Genomic DNA, 16,714 nt, shown 5'->3' with positions numbered 1-16,714 from the left:
GTTACTTTATGTTTGACGCAATACTTCCTCCATTGAAATTTAATTATTATGCCTCTTTGTTTGTTGTTGATCCCATGATTCGTTGTTGTTTAAAATATGGGAAATCAATAATGTAGTTTGATTCTCCTGTTGCCAATCATTTGAAGCTCAGATTCTAAATTGTTGTATTCCTCCACCAAAAAAAAAGTAGAGCATTCTAACGGATTTGTTTTACATGATTCTACAAGAGTTGTTTTTAATTGGTTGTGCAATGAGAATGACAACATCCTAATCTCAAAAATTGAAAATCATTTTGGGGTTCAAATAGTAGAGGTCAAGTCTCCTTTATGATTGATTTGGTTGAGCATGAATTTATATAGGATAGTAGAAAATTTTCACACATATTTTGGAAATCATCCGAAGTACTACATGTTTGACCAAACTAGGCCATGATTTTGGTGTGTTGTGCAGGACAAGATGCATCTATATCGATTGAGGTTGGTCGTTACCTTGGTTACTAGCACCGCAAACAATGCTAGAGAGAATGTCATGAAGGCATGTCAAATGTGATTAATAGAGGCCACCTGCAACATGGAAGGTCACTGATGGGGCCTTACTTGCATGAGAGTGGGGTTGGTGGTGCCGGTAGTCCACAATCAGAAGGTGGAGCCCTCTATGCTATAGTGATGCTCAAATCAGTTTAAGGTTGCACTATCATTATGTACTATATTTTCTGTGTTTTAAATAAAACTACTTCTTAGCTTCATGTCACCTTCTTTTCCCTTCTTCTTATTCTCATCATTATTGGTATATTATTATTATTATTTTCTTAATTGTAGGCGACAATTGGAAAACAAGATGGTTGACAACCATAAAAACATGAGCAATGTTACACTTCGGAATCGTGGCTGCTAGAGAAAGGGATGTGATCATAAGACATTCTCATCATGACTCAGACTTTATAATATAATTGTTCCTATTTTGATTTTTGTTTGTAAATTTAGACATGCTCAATACCGGAGCCCTCTAAAAACTATATAGATACATCATAATTGGTTTTTTGGTTTACCATTTTTACTTTGGGCACCCATTGCATACTTCCGATATATTTGGGTTGTGTCCCCCCTTCTGTTAGGTGATTTTAGATTAATTTACCATTGACTATAAAAAATACATTGGTATATGAAACTTTGGTTGAGCTAAAGAGGTTACTCCATGACCTCTTTGCAGGTGCATAGTTCTAAGAGAGCCATGCAATATGAGAAACTATTGCCTAGGTTGAAGAAATTGCTTTCTATTCTGCCTACTATTTGGCCAAGCTAATTCTGCTATAGGAGAGGTGAAGCTGGAATTTTTAAGTAAGATTTTGATTATTTATTTTTATGTTGCTTGTCAAGCTTTTCCGATTATTTTAATTTATTTGATACCATCAATGGGAAACTCGTAGTGAATTGTCCTTTTATAGCAATGCTAGACTAAGGAAGTGCCATTGGTTTACTACTTTGATAGTCCACTTTCAAAATTTTTGTGAAAAAATGAGACTGAAAAAAAAAATTTATATCAACTAATGCATTAAGGTGCAAGACTAATAGTGATCAATAAAAATATTTTGTAGGGCAGAATCAAAAGTTTCAGTTAAAAGCAATATAGAGTTGAGGTCACATTTAGTGTCATTATGCAGAACAATATGGATTAAGTTGTTTCTATCCTTATAAATGAATTTTAGTCTTCTAAACCAGTTTAGTTTATGTAGTTAATTTTTATGATTCTTGAATATTTGACTTTTACAGGCATGCCATTATAAATTATTTGAAGTCCTCTATGTGTGTTAGGGTGGGGGTGGTTGGAGGGTTTGTTGGATGCTGCTTTGTTATTAGTGATTGTTGTAATTTAATGCTACTTGTTTGGATGCTTATAATCTTCAACACATTTGCACATCCCTTTATAAGCTCATATATGAAAATCAATTTTTCTTCCCAGCTTGGGCTAAGGGGCTCCCTCATTTAGTGTTATATGAAACGGAATCGTACCAACCAAACATATCATCTCTATCTCGGCTTAATTCAAGGTGAATAACTAAACCCCATTTATTTTTAGATAAGTTGTGGTTCATTAATGAAGGTTTTCTTGCATATAGAACCTGCAATGATCCAGGGTCATTTGATGTATTTAGTTACATGGTTGGATTGGTGAAGAGCTAGATGTCCTCATTCATAATTACCAAGTAGGATATTTAGAAGACAGGTTTTTAGAAGACAGGTTCTGTTTTCGAGTTTCCTTTTTGAGCTGTAAATGTTTTAACTTTTTTGCTTTTGTCTTATCTGTTGACAGCTTCAACTGATGATGGAAAGTTTCTTCTTGCTGCATGGAACTGTAGACGTCTTACTTGCACAGACGATATCATCTCTCTTAATGCTGGTGATGTTTGGAAGGGGAGCACCACTTATATAGGAAAGTTGAGGTATGTGTACATGTTATATGAGGTGGTTGTTTCTCACTGATGATGTTGGCCCCGCTTTAGAAACTCAAATATTTAGAAAATGGGTCCATTCATTTCAGATTTAAGTTGACTTGGACCTTCCTTAACACAGATCTGGACATTTTCAAGTGGTGCCACAACCTAAAAAATCCACCATCATATGTTGTATCTATGTCAAAAAATGTCTTTCATGATTCACCATTAGTAATGTCAAATATATTGTTAGGATTTTGAAGGGTTGGATTTTGTAATATTTTGCAATTCAAGGACTATGAAATTTGAGTGATTTTTATGGTCAAGTTCAAAGAAGCTCTTGATATCAATTGTTTTTTTAACATATAAGATTTTGAATATTGACTCCAATTTGAGCAAAACTGTTGGATTCCTCATGACTAAGGGTCTACTTAACTTGAAATTTGTACTAAAACAATAGGCTGCAGTTTTGAAGGCTCTCTCCTAAAATTAAGCTGAATCCAAATGCTTTTTTTAGAAAAAAATATCTATTTTTGTTTTCAAATATTTTGTTGGCCTCAAACTTTCAAAAATGGGCTGATTGATTGTGAAACGGGCTGGTTAATCCAACTTCAAAACTTAGCCTCAATCAATTGGCATCCACTCGATGGATTGAGGTTTATCTCAATTGATAGAGGCAGTGAGTATTGATGAGTAACTTTTATATAAATGCGTAATATGCATAAAAGCACTTGCACATTGCACTGGATGATGTCTTTTAATGTTTTTATACTCTAAAATTCCAATTTTTTTTTTTTTGTTTAAATCTTAAGAGCATAGAAATTGGGCAAAACTGTGAAATATAACAAAAGCATAGAATCTGAAACTTAATGAAAACATGTGTATGGCAAAAGTAATAAAATTAGAAACCTGTCTAGCCCACCAGGTTTTTGAGTCATGGGATTGATTGTTTATGTGGATTTAACAGAGGCTATTGTATCCCAGAACATTGTTAGACTTTTGTTTTGCATAGAGGAAGCACTTGTGTGTGGGTTGGGGTAGGGATGGAGGGGGAGGGGAGCAGAACACTTGATAAATAAATTTTTGGACCTGGGTTTAGTAGTTTTTGTATTGTTCTGTATCCTAAACTCTCAGAGCAAGCATCAAATTTTAAAGCTTTTACTACATTCTTTACCTCAGGTTCGATTTTGTTTGGGCTTCCTGATCATGATAGTTCAGCTCCATTTTTTAACTTTGAACCTTGGCTCTCAATAAGTGAAGCATGGGATTTATTGCTTTAATTTTATTTTATTTTTTTTGTTTCTTATTGTGGTAATCCCCCTTTGTAGTTCCACTTTATTTGCTGAGAGACTTATTGCCTTTGCATGTGTTGAAGGAATCTTTTTCTCAGGAAGGTAGTTTCTTTACAAATCATGGGATCTTCTATGTTCTTAAATATGGATCATATTTGTTAGTCAAAAGGTTTAAGTAACATATTATGGGTTTCCCCCTCTTCTTTTTGGTTTTCAGCTTCTGTGCCATTTTTTGGCTTAAAAAGAAAGGATTGATGCCAGGTTTGACTTTCTCAAATGAGCTTATTTCTAGATATGAGGGCCTTCACTGCGATTTTGCTTGTCTTCTGTACAGGTGGTGTTTTCTTAATCAATATTTAAATTTCATGTTAGATGATTGGAACTAGAATAGTAATTATAATTTACCTAATGCTGCTCTTTTTTTTCATTTAAAATCATGGGTTCAATTTTAGTTCCTCCAAAAATTGGAAAATAAATGTTTTTGAAAATTGAGATCATTGTTGTTGTTAATAGTTTATTACAGAAGCATCCTATAAAATGAGTTTCTACAAATTTAATTCCAAATACTACACCTTGCAATGCCTTACAAAAACTAGGTGATATCTGAAACTCCTTCGATCAGGGAAAATATGATGAAGTAGGTGTAAAGGGAAGGTCATTAGAATTACAGAGAGAGGAGTAGATGACACACTAATGGTGTAGAAACAGAGAAGATATTGGGATTGCAGTGCTAATGAGAAGTGACTATCAATAGGCCTTGGAACAGATGGATCTAGGAGGCGGACTTTTGGTGCATGCGTAACTTTGTATCAAAAAAACTAAATGTGACTGTTGTTTGGGAGGTGAAGAATTTGGAGCTACTTGGCACTTGCTAGTGCCTTTTTTGACACACCAATCTTCAGAGGGAGTGACAGGATTGGAAACTTTGGAATGTTGGTCTTTTGCGAGATCATAAGAGAGTGAAGTGGAAACAGATTCGTCATGCTTTTTGCTCAAAATAAAATTTGCTTCTATGTTTTGCCATTTCTTGTATATCACTCTTCTTTCATAAATATGGTGTTATGTATCTGAATAAGGTGTCTGCTTGCTTTGTTATTTGCGCATCTGGGGAGTTATCCCAGGCCTTGTTCGATTGTTTCCTTGGACTTATCATCTTTCTTCCTTTTTTTTTTTGTCTTTAAAAACATGGTTATATTATTGTTGGTCTTTTCTTTTATTTGCATCCTCCACTTTTGATGATAGAGTTATTTTGATGATAAAGTGATTTTGATCATGAATGCCTTGAATCGGTATATTGCCTAGATGTCCCTTCCAGTTTTATAAATATGTAAATGATGTTTTCTTGTTTGTCTAGGAATAGGAAACCCCAAAGTTTTTGTTTTTCGTCGATGTTTGAAACAAAGCTTCTGTTCCTGCAGTGCCACAATGGACACACACTCTGTTCAAGCTGTAAAGCAAGGGTACTCAACAAATGTCCCACTTGTAGGCAGCAGCTCGGTGATATAAGGTGTCTAGCTTTGGAGAAGATGGTCGAATAACTTGAACTGCATTGTAAGAATGAGGAGTTTGGATGCCCTGAGATCATCCCTTACCACACCAAGCTCATGCATGAAGACTCGTGTAACTTCCAGCCATACAGTTGCCCATAGTATGGATGTCCGTGCTCTTCTGTTGGGGACATTCCACTCCTTATTTCTCACCTGACAAATTATCACAAGGCAGTCATGCTCTATGGCTGCAAGTTCAAACTTGAATTTTTGATAGAAGATCTCTATAAATACCAAAGCTACAAATGGGATGTAACTGTAAGTACTTTTTTTACATTGCCATAAATTTAGATTCATAAAACGTAAGCTTTAGATAAGCACCTTGGCACCATACATTAAGAGTGATGCCAAAAACAGTGCATACATGATTCACAGGCTACTGAAAAACAGTCCCAGTAGGATAACATGGTTGGTTGTTGGAATATGGCAAATAACGGAACTTTCTCTTTTGCCTTTTCAGATCATCAATTGTTTTGACAAACACTTCTGTCTCCATGTTGAAGCCTTCCTTATAAGGTCAACTCCCGTTTACATGGCATTCCTCAGCCTGATAGGCAACCAAGCAGAGGCCGGCAACTACAGCTACAACCTGGAGATAGGTGGAAATGGGTCGAAGCTTACTTTTGAGGGCATCCCACGAAGCATTAGAGAGAGTAAGAGGAGTAGCTTGGAGAGTGCGGACAGCCTCATTGTGCTAGAAGGCATGGCGTTTTCCTTAGGAGGGGAGACGAGAATGCCCATGCTTCGGGTTACAGGTCGGATATGGAAAGCCTAGATTCCAGGATAAAACTGGTTGATTGATTGATACAAGGGTTTTTGAGATTCATCCCTCTGTAATTTATCTTCTTTTCACTCTATAAACATGTAATGTATCTTCTTTTCACTATGTAAACAAAGACGAAGAATCATGAACAGAATATGAAACAACTGATTGTGTAGATTCGTGGATTGAATTAATCCATTTAGTGACACATGATATAAAAATTGGTGATTTTACAAATATTTATATTTTTTTTTCCTATAGTACTTATTTCATGTCTTATACCTAGACCTAGACTCTCCTTTTCTTCATTTGAAATCATGGGTTCAGTTTTAGTTCCTCCAAAAATTGGAAAATAAAAAATTTTGAAAATTGAGATCATTGTTGTTGTTAACAGTTTATTACAGAAACAGCTACCCTGGCAAAAGGTTCATCACATTGTCCATGAAGCAATGGAAATTGAAACCCAGTTCATTTGTGAAGCCCTGCCTTGTGCATTGATTGGCATGAAAGCAACACTCATGAGCCATTACATAAAATTTGTCGTTGACCGCCTTTTGGTATATTTCCATTTTGTTGGTTTGAGATTTTTTAGCCAGATTGGTTTAGTAGATTTATTTGCTTAAACTGTTTTGTTTTTCTTTTCTCAAGGTTGCCCTTGGGTATGAGAGGAAATACAACGTGGAAAATCCATTTGATTGGATGGAGTTTATTTTTTTACAGTGAGTATTGATGAGTGCATGTCTTGGATTCTAATTTTATGTTGTTGAACTCTATTAAAATGCTATTTATTTCATAAACATGTACATCTGGGAGGTCTTGCTTACTAGGTTTTGGACTCAAAAATGGGTTTTTAAGCATTCAATAATAGGAGACATTCCACATGCTCAACCAAGTTGTGCTTCCACTAGAGGGTGCTTCTTTTGACACCTCTCATGCTTTACATCATGATAATTTTAAACTATCTGATTTGGAGCTTTCCGCTATTTTTTTTTTACACATTTGAGTAAAACTGTTTAGTCTTATCATCCTAACCTTAATTAATAGATGCCTTCTTCTAGGACCCTCAAATATTAATTTTTATCTTATGTTCATGTATGTACAAAACAAGTTGCTCAAGGCTAGATCTTGTAATTATCACATTAGTTAAAGTTTTCATACAGGGATGTGCAAGATGGAATCTGGAACTATAGGATGAAAGTGATGGTCAGAAGCTGATTTCCTTGAGTTTGAGGACATGTTGGAAGTGGATTCCTCTAAGAAAAATATCAAAATTCCTTCTCTCTTATTTAACTTATCATGCTTTGACTTTTCAGCCTATGTGTTTTTTTATGACTGTTGCTCCAAGCCCTGGTTGCCGGATAACCATTACTTTTTCTTCCACTTTCTACTTGGCTTGATTTCCTTGATTTTTTGTCATGTTTGTTTGATTGAGCAGGGGTAATGCAAACTTCTTTCAGAGAAGAATGGGTGATTATCAAAAGGCATCTATAATGTCAAGCCTAGATGGTGGAAAGAATTATGTCTTCAAGATAGATGAGGACTTTTAGTCATCAGTTCATCAAACCCTCAAGTGTATTGAATGGATGCTGAAGCTAGGCATCAAAATTTTGTTACTATTCTTTGTGGTAACATCTGCTTACACTGAACTTTTTTTTCACCTATCTTCAACCCCTACCTACCCTAACCACCTTACTTTTTTAAGGGCACTGTCCCACAATGTAAAGAATAGTGGGCAAAAATCTGAAAAGAGAGGGTTGGGATTGTATTTGAGTGTTTGGGGTTTGGTGGTGGGCACTATGAGGAAGATGGGGGAAAGAAAAACCTAAAAGATTGGATGATGATTTATGGTTTGAACTTTGAAGAGGCTTCTCACTTTATTTCCTCGCAGGGAAAGAACTTGTTTCATGGCTTGTCATACAATTATATACATTTTTTTCCCTTTTTTTCATTCAATTTTATTCCTTGTCCTCATTCATTTTGTTTATAATTTAAAGGGCCAGTATACTACAATGGAGTTTACCATATGTTATATCACTACAATTTTTATGTTGCAGTATGGGGTAACATTACATGGGCCCATTCCATATCTTATGTTCTTGTCAAATGGGTTAATCTTGGTCATGCTCTTAATCCAACTGATCCTTGTGACATCAATGGTTGTTGGACTGGTTCTGCCACAATACTTCCCGGAGAAGAACCTGTCATTATATACATTGGAGTAGATACTGAAATCCGACAATTCCAAAACAGGGCACTGGCCAAGAATATATCTGATCCACTCCATAGAGAATGGATGAAATCACCCCATAATCCTATAATGACTCCTATTGATGGCATTGATGCAAGCAATTTCAAAAACCCTATCACTGCTTGGCAAGCCTTACTCAAAGTATGGAGAATTCTTGATGGAAGCCTGAGAAATGGTCATGGCACAACACTTTTTTTTCGAAGTAAAGACTTTGTGAACTGGAATAAGAGTCAAACCCTTCTTCATTCATCCAATAAAACTGGAATGTGGGAGTGTGCAAACTTCTATTCACTATCAAATGTGCATAAATTGTTTACTTTTAACCCTTATAGCTCTAAAATGTGTATATAAAATTAAGAATAACCAATATATTTATATATAACATCTCGAGCTTTTTGTCATATCTAATCTAATATAGGATATCACACATCCTTTCCAATGAACCACTGTAACAAATGAAAAGATGATACATGGCATCGGTGTGTTCATTTGCAATGAAGATCATTTGATTCACCAATAAAATATATTATTGTTAAACCTAGTATGCTCTTTTACATAAAGTATATTTATGTTATGAATTTTGATTTTAATGAGCATAGCAAATGGAAAATGCCATCATTCACTATGAACCATTTTTCACTTTCCTATATACATTTACTATTTTACAACAAAAAATGGTAAGCCTACAAAGTAGATGTACAATTGATATGAACCATTTCTCCACTAGTTTAACTAGACATAATGAAAATCGAGACATTCATGCAACATCTAGCATTACATGTTAGCTTAAGTATAAATTTCAAATATGCTAAAATTTAATTTTGAAATAGTTTAAATTTAATTTCCATACATATAGTTGGTAGCTTTACATTGCAAATAAAATGGATTTGAAGACGAAGCACATAATGGGATGGTGTAAGAGTAGGAGAGGAAGGCCCGAGGCTTGGGAGAGGTTGAGTTGAGGTTTAGCTAAGGTACTACATAGGGGCCCTTAAGGTAGTACCTAAAGCCCACTAAGGTAGTACCTCAAAGCCACTAAGATAGTACCTAAGGTACAATCCCTAAAAAGCACTTGGGGACCACTTGAGAACTCAAGAGAAGCACATAAAGGGATGGTGTAAGGGTAGGAGAGGAAGACCCGAGGCTTGGGAGAGGTTGAGTTGAGGTTTAGCTAAGGTAGTACCTAGGGGCCCTTTAGGTAGTACCTAAAGGCCATTAAGGTAGTACCTAAGGTACAGTCCCTAAAAAGAACTTGGGGACCACTTGAGCACTCAAGAGAAGCACATAAGGGGATGGTGTAAGGGTAGGAAAGGCAAGCCCGAGGCTTGTGAGAGGTTGAGTTGAGGTTTAGCTAAGGTAGTACCTAGGGGCCCTTAAGGTAGTACCTAAGGTATAGTCCCTAAAAAGCACTTGTGAACTACTTGAGAACTCAAGAGAAGCACGTAAGGGGATGGTGTAAGGGTAAGAGAGGAAGACCCGAGGCTTTGGAGATGTTGAGTTGAGGTTTAGCTAAGATAGTACGTAGGGGCCCTTAAGGCAGTACCTAAAGGCCACTAAGGTAGTACCAAAAGGCCATTAAGGTAGTACCTAAGGAACAGTAGCAAAAAACCATTGGTGGACCACTTGAGGACTCAAGAGAAGCATATAATGACATGGTCTAATGGTCACAAAGGAACACCCGAGGCTTGGGAGAGGTTGAGTTGAAGTTTAGCTAAGGTAGTACCTAGGGGCCCTTAAGGTAGTACCTTAAGGCCACTAAGGTAGTACCTAAAGGCCATTAAGGTAGTACCTAGGAACAGTAGCAAAAAACCATTGGTGGACCACTTGAGGACTTAAGAGAAGCATATAATGGCATGGTCTAAGGGTCACAAAGGAAGACCCGAGGCTTTGGAGATGTTGAGTTGAAGTTTAGCTAAGGTAGTACCTAGGGTCCCTTAAGGTAGTATCTGAAGGTCACTAAGGTAGTACTTAAAGGCCATTAAGGAAGTACCTAAGGAACAGTAGCAAAAAACCATTGGTGGACCACTTGAGGACTCAAGAGAAGCATATAATGGCATGGTCTAAGGGTCACAAAGGAACACCCGAGGCTTGGGAGAGGTTGAGTTGAAGTTTAGCTAAGGTAGTACCTAAGGGCCCTTAAGGTAGTATCTAAAGGCCACTAAGGTAGTACCTAAAAGGCCATTAAGGTAGTACCTAGGAACAGTAGCAAAAAACCATTGGTGGACCACTTGAGGACTTAAGAGAAGCATATAATGGCATGGTCTAAGGGTCACAAAGGAAGACCCGAGGCTTTGGAGATGTTGAGTTGAAGTTTAGCTAAGGTAGTACCTAAGGTCCCTTAAGGTAGTATCTGAAGGTCACTAAGGTAGTACTTAAAGGCCATTAAGGAAGTACCTAAGGAACAGTAGCAAAAAACCATTGGTGGACCACTTGAGGACTCAAGAGAAGCATATAATGGCATGGTCTAAGGGTCACAAAGGAACACCCGAGGCTTGGGAGAGGTTGAGTTGAAGTTTAGCTAAGGTAGTACCTAGGGGCCCTTAAGGTAGTATCTAAAGGCCACTAAGGTAGTACCTAAAGGCCACTAAGGTAGTACCTAAAGGCCACTAAGGTAGTACCTAAAGGCCACTAAGGTAGTACCTAAAGACCATTAAGGTAGTACCTAAGGAATAGTAGCAAAAAACCATTGGTGGACCACTTGAGGACTCAAGAGAAGCATATAATGGCATGGTCTAAGGGTCACAAAGGAAGACCCGAGGCTTGGGAGAGGTTGAGTTGAGGTTTAGTTAAGGTTTAGTTAAGGTAGTACTTGAAGGCCACTAAGGTAGTACCTAAAGGCCATTAAGGTAGTACCTAAGGAACAGTAGCAAAAAACCATTGGCGGACCACTTGAGGACTCAAGAGAAGCATATAATGGCATGATCTAAGGGTCACAAAGGAACACCCGAGGCTTGGGAGAGGTTGAGTTGAAGTTTAGCTAAGGTAGTACCTAGGGGCCCTTAAGGTAGTACCTAAAGGCCACTAAGGTAGTACCTAAAGGCCACTAAGGTAGTATCTAAAGCCCATTAAGGTAGTACCTAAGGAACAGTAACAAAAAACCATTGGTGGACCACTTGAGGACTCAAGAGAAGCATATAATGGCATGGTTTAAGGGTCACAAAGGAAGACCCAAGGCCGGAGAGGTTGAGTTGAGGTTTAGCTAAGGTACTACCTAGGGTCCCTTAAGGTAGTACCTAAGGAGCAGTAGCAAAAAACCATTGGTGGACCACTTGAGGACTCAATAGAAGCATATAATGGCATGGTCCAAGGGTCACAAAGGAACAACCGAGGCTTGGGAGAGGTTGAGTTGAAGTTTAGCTAAGGTAGTACCTAGGGGCCCTTAAGGTAGTACCTGAAGGCCACTAAGGTAGTACCTAAAGGCCATTAAGGTAGTACCTAAGGAATAGTAGCAAAAAACCATTGGTGGACCACTTGAGGACTCAAGAGAAGCATATAATGGCATGGTCTAAGGGTCACAAAGGAAGACCCGAAGCTTGGGAGAGGTTGAGTTGAAGTTTAGCTAAGGTAGTACCTAAGGTCCCTTAAAGTAGTACCTCAAGGCCACTAAGGTAGTACCTAAAGGCCATTAAGGTAGTACTTAAGGAACAGTAGCAAAAAACCATTGGTGGACCACTTGAGGACTCAAGAGAAGCATATAATGGCATGGTCTAAGGGTCACAAAGGAAGACCCGAGGCTTGGGAGAGGTTGAGTTGAAGTTTAGCTAAGGTAGTACCTAGGGGCCCTTAAGGTAGTACCTAAAGGCCACTAAGGTAGTACCTCAAGGCCACTAAGGTAGTACCTAAGGTACAGTCCATAAAAAGCACTTTTAGACCACTTGAGCACTTGAGAGAAGCACATAAGGGGATGGTGTAAGGGTAGAAAAGGAAGGCCCGAGGCTTGGGAGATGTTGAGTTGAGGTTTAGCTAAGGTAGTACCTAGGGGCCCTTAAGGTAGTACCTAAAGGCCACTAAGGTAGTACCTCAAGGCCACTAAGGTAGTACCTAAGGTACAGTCCCTAAAAAGCACTTAGGGGCCACTTAAGTACTAAAGAGAAGCACATAAGGGAATGGTGTAAGGGTAGGAGAGGAAGGTGCGAGGCTTGGGAGAGGTTGAGTTGAGGTTTAGCTAAGGTAGTATCTAGGGGCCCTTAAGGTAGTACCTAAAGGCCACTAAGGTAGTACCTAAGGTACAGTCCCTAAAAAGCACTTAGGGACCACTTGAGCACTTAAGAGAAGCACATAAGGGGTTGGTGTAAGGGTAGGAGAGGAAGGCCCGAGGCTTTGGAGAGGTTGAGTTGAGGTTTAGCTAAGGTAGTACTTAGGGGCCCTTAAGGTAGTACCTAAAGGCCACTAAGGTAGTACCTCAAGGCCACTAAGGTAGTACGTAAGGTACAATCCCTAAAAAACGAGACTACTTCCCAAAATTACCTTCTAAAATATTATTATTGTGCTTAAACTTGAGGTGGGTCATTGGATGAATGGTTCTATAATTGAGAAGTGCTCACCAAAATCATCAAATCAATTTCGACCCCATATGTAAAAGAGAGCCTTTATTTATCTACTTTCCCAAAAATACACCAAAATGTTCATGTTGTTCCAAAACTTGGAAGTGGGCCTTTGTATGGATGGCCATGTATTGGAGAAATGGTCAACAAAATTATCTAATCTAAGACCTTTTTTTCCCACAGATACAGTCAGAAGTTTACATGGGTCATTTCATGAGTAGCCATATAGTTAAGAAATGCTCACCAAATCATCAATCAAATTCAAACCCATGTGAAAAAATGAGATTGTTTCCCAAAAACACATTCTCAAATTTACTCGTTATGCCAAAACTTGACCTAAGTCATCGGAAGAATGGGCTACAAATGTTGAAATGTTCATCAAAATCCTCAAACCCACACCTAAAAGGGAGAATTTTCCCTCAAAGTTTTGAGGAAAACAATGTGGAGGCATCCAATAAAGGAACAAGAAAGAAGTAGGAAATGTTATTGGAAATGACTCAACAAAAGCAGTAAGAAATCATAATATTGGAATGTTCAGCAAAACTATTTTATGCTGGCCACTTCCCCCTATGAGTGGTTAGCCTGTTGGATGCCTGCCTATAGAACATTCATGAGGAATCCATATCCATTTCGAAACTGACAACAATCTTCATATTCTACTCTACTTATGCAAAAGTAAAGTTTATTATTTTTCCAGATTATTTGATATTTTGGGATGCATTGCTTCCAATGATATGTTCACAGGAAACATGCTTGAGAAATGACCATAGATGATTTCTCAAAATGGAACTACACATGAGGAAATGATTTAGAAACAAGTATGGAACGATGTTGAACTATCTAATATGGATAAGAAATCTGGAAATTACAGTGAAAAAGCTAACTCTTTTATTTTGCTATCTTTTTATCTAGGTTGTGGTTTAGTCTCATGCTTCAGGAAGATTGTTCAGTTAATTTGCAACCAATATTTACTTAGATAAGTTTCCTTTTTTGTTACACAATGAGGATTCGGTTTAGGGAAACTTTAAGAATACAGGGTTCAAGAGTGTTGTGACTAACAAATTAAGTGTTCTTTGTTTACAGGACCAAGATAGTGAGTTGAGAGGGTTATAGAAGAGTCTTCTGATTTGATTTGGGGATGAAGTGTTGAATTTAAATGGTTTTCTGCTGGTACCGTTATTATTAATTTTTCCTTAGAAAAGGTGAAGAAGAAAACAGGATTACTCCTTGAAGGTGGAAATTCATACCAGCAAAAATGGTCTTCTTTTTCACCTTTTATGAGGAAAAATTACAGGATTACTCCTTGAAGGTGGAAACCCACTGAACGGAGACCCACATACCTCATGCCGTGTTTCCTCTGATCGGCTTCTTCTCGGTTCAAATTTGAGTGCTTATTACATGGAATATTTTGGAGACCAGTGGCTGCTTACATGGAGATTGTGGTGGTTGTTGACAAGGAAAACAAAAGGGCAATTTTGGAATAACTTTTGGAAACAATATTTAGTGCATAAAAAAAAATATATTCTAATCATTAATGGACAAAGCCCATATTCCACTTTCTATGGGTTTCATTCCCATATAACCTCAAATGGGCCTCCCGAAACACAACTTCCCCTATTTACAAAATAAGGTGCTATTTTCAGGGTCTCTTTTATTGATTTTTTTTTTTTTGGGTTTTTTCGTAATCCGAATGAAATTATACAAATGTCCTCCTTTCTCGTGATTGTGAAAGTTTCTAATATATTTAAAAAGTCCTTGTAACAATTTATGAAAGTATTATAGGCTTATGTATATTGTAAAATTTGTAGAGTATTCTTAATAATCACAAGAGATAATTGAAACATCTTCTTCATAATAAATTATTAAAAATTGTTTTATTTTAAAATTTTGTTAAATGTATTTTTTTTAGTTGAAAAATTATTTTTAATTGTAATTATGGTCTAAATTTTTTAACTTTTATACATACACAAAATATTTGAAGGTAAGAAGTATATTATAAAACGAATTGCACAGAGACATTTGAAGTCTGATTTAAAAGTGAGAAACGGAGGAGACGAAACGGCGAAACAAGAAACGGGGAAGTAAAACGATGTCGTTTCAACAGAGAGTGCTGGAGTGGATGTCTTTCCGGGTGTGGTCCAAGCCCTACTTGAGTCCAGGCTCCGAGTGAAGAGAACCACTATCGCTAACGCTGTCTCTCGCTGTTCTCCATCTTCCGTCAGACAGAATGGCCGTCGGCGGTGTCACTTTCAAGTCGGACGACATCGTGATAAAGTCTCCGAACGATGGCCGGTTATACCGATACATTCAACTCGAGAATGGCCTCTGTGCCCTCGTCGTTCACGATCCGGAGATCTACCCCGACGGAGCTCTCGAACCTTCGAAAGCTCCAGCGAACACAGAAGAAGAAGAAGGAGAAGAAGAAGCCGATGACGAGGAAGAGGAGGAGGAAGGCGAATATAGACCTTCGAAAGCTCCAGCGAACACAGAAGAAGAAGAAGGAGAAGAAGAAGCCGATGACGAGGAAGAGGAGGAGGAAGGCGAATATAGCGAGGATGACGAGGACGAAGAAGAAGAGGATGAGGAAGGTGAAGATGATGAAGTTGAAGGGAAAGAGAAGAGAAAGAAAAATGCCTCACAGACCAAGAAGGTCATTCAAATAAAATTTCATTTCCATTTTGTTATCTTATTTTTGTGGTATATGAGTTTGGAAATATAGTAATTGATTCGCAATCGGGAATAGATATTTAAGCTTCTGTTCGGATTGTTTATTTTTGGATTGCTGTTTGTTCGGTGAAAAAAAATGCTTGCATTGAGTCTGCATTTATTAATTGGAGATGGTTTTTTATTTTTATTTTATTTTTTATCTTTGTAGGCAGCAGCAGCAATGTGTGTTGGGATGGGTAGTTTCGCCGATCCTTCTGAGGCACAGGGACTTGCGCATTTTCTAGGTTGGTTCTTTAACTGTAATTGCCTATTCATTTTATTATTTATTTTTTAAATAGGTTAAGATCAGTTGTGTTAAAAGTGCCTAATACAAGGCACCAACCACCAAGTCCGGCAGAGGGAAACACAGAAAAACAACACCCTCACCATAATTAGAGTTCAACCAATCGATAAATCATGGGTAAGTAGGTATCTCCCATGTGCACCTAGCCCATTTCAAAAAATTGTACATAAATGATTGAGCAATTGCTTGATCGCATTTTTGGTGTTTCCGAAACTTCCCCATTTCTCTCTTTTAATATGGTCCCAGATAAACACAAAGGAGCTGCTTTCCAGCCTCTTTCCTTTTTTTTTTTTGTGTCTACAAAGGGTCCATGCAGCTTAGAAGGACCTCTCTAATTGATGACCAAACAGAGCATAAATTGACTGCCAAAGCATGACTGCTTTGGAACAATGAAGGGGGATATGGACCACCATTTCTTCTTCTCCTTTTCACAAATAATACTTACTCAACAACTCCCAACTTTCCTTTTGAGCTAATTCAAAGTCAGAATTTTTCCTCATGAAACTTTCCCAGCAAAAACTGCAATTGCCTGTTCATGCATGTATTGATTTTTGGATTCATTGTTTAGTCACCTCTCTGCATCATTCCTTTGCTTTTTGACTGTGTAAACTACACCTATCAATTTTTCCAGACAGGAAGGAGCCTAACTGGGGCCTGATTTAAAATTCATCACTTGTTATTTTAAAATATCAAATATACTTGTTGTTTGGCTGCATTGATGCATTTCGGTTGTATCTTTAAATTATAGTTGGGAGTTCTGTTTCAGTAGTTAGACAAGTTTATGTTTAGGCAAGCTCTTAGCAACTGATAGATCTTCCTCACAATTTTAGATATTAAGTTGGAGTATTGTTTCAGCATATAGACCTTAAGGAATGGAGA

General features: G+C 37.6%; 2 protein-coding genes, 1 long non-coding RNA gene and 1 other non-coding gene across 4 annotated transcripts in view; all 4 read left to right on the top strand.

Moving 5' to 3' along the window:
* Positions 1–1,947: 1,947 nt before the first annotated feature.
* On the top strand, positions 1,948–4,370 carry LOC132253944 (uncharacterized). Its single transcript, XR_009465856.1, has 3 exons — positions 1,948–2,440; positions 3,760–3,825; positions 3,941–4,370. It is a non-coding gene; the product is annotated as an uncharacterized LOC132253944 (long non-coding RNA).
* A 738-nt stretch (positions 4,371–5,108) lies between these two features.
* LOC132253900 (E3 ubiquitin-protein ligase DIS1-like) lies at positions 5,109–6,270 on the top strand. The gene is made up of 3 exons (XM_059737256.1): positions 5,109–5,528; positions 5,731–5,749; positions 5,804–6,270. The coding sequence occupies exons 1-3, from the start codon at positions 5,448–5,450 to the stop codon at positions 6,043–6,045; spliced, it is 342 nt and encodes a 113-aa protein (XP_059593239.1). The 5' UTR covers positions 5,109–5,447; the 3' UTR covers positions 6,046–6,270.
* A 290-nt stretch (positions 6,271–6,560) lies between these two features.
* On the top strand, positions 6,561–6,756 carry LOC100256951 (uncharacterized). Its single transcript, XR_002030255.2, has 2 exons — positions 6,561–6,590; positions 6,682–6,756. It is a non-coding gene; the product is annotated as an uncharacterized LOC100256951 (transcript).
* Positions 6,757–14,908: 8,152 nt separating this feature from the next.
* LOC100251821 (nardilysin-like) overlaps positions 14,909–16,714 on the top strand; it is a 72,461-nt gene continuing 70,655 nt past the window's right edge. Inside the window, exons 1-2 of the mRNA XM_019220625.2 lie at positions 14,909–15,475; positions 15,701–15,776. Coding sequence (XP_019076170.2) covers positions 15,053–15,475; positions 15,701–15,776 — 499 coding nt within the window. The 5' untranslated portion in view covers positions 14,909–15,052. The remainder of the gene's footprint in view (positions 15,476–15,700; positions 15,777–16,714) is intronic.

This window comes from Vitis vinifera, chromosome 6, assembly GCF_030704535.1.
Source record: "Vitis vinifera cultivar Pinot Noir 40024 chromosome 6, ASM3070453v1".
In the NCBI taxonomy this organism is placed as follows: domain Eukaryota; kingdom Viridiplantae; phylum Streptophyta; class Magnoliopsida; order Vitales; family Vitaceae; genus Vitis; species Vitis vinifera.
This window is presented reverse-complemented; position numbering and strand designations above follow the sequence as displayed.

What these genes read in the sequence shown, in the direction of transcription:
- LOC132253900 (XM_059737256.1), top strand. Translation starts at nt 5,448, where the DNA reads ATGCTCTATGGCTGCAAGTTCAAACTTGAATTTTTGATAGAAGATCTC.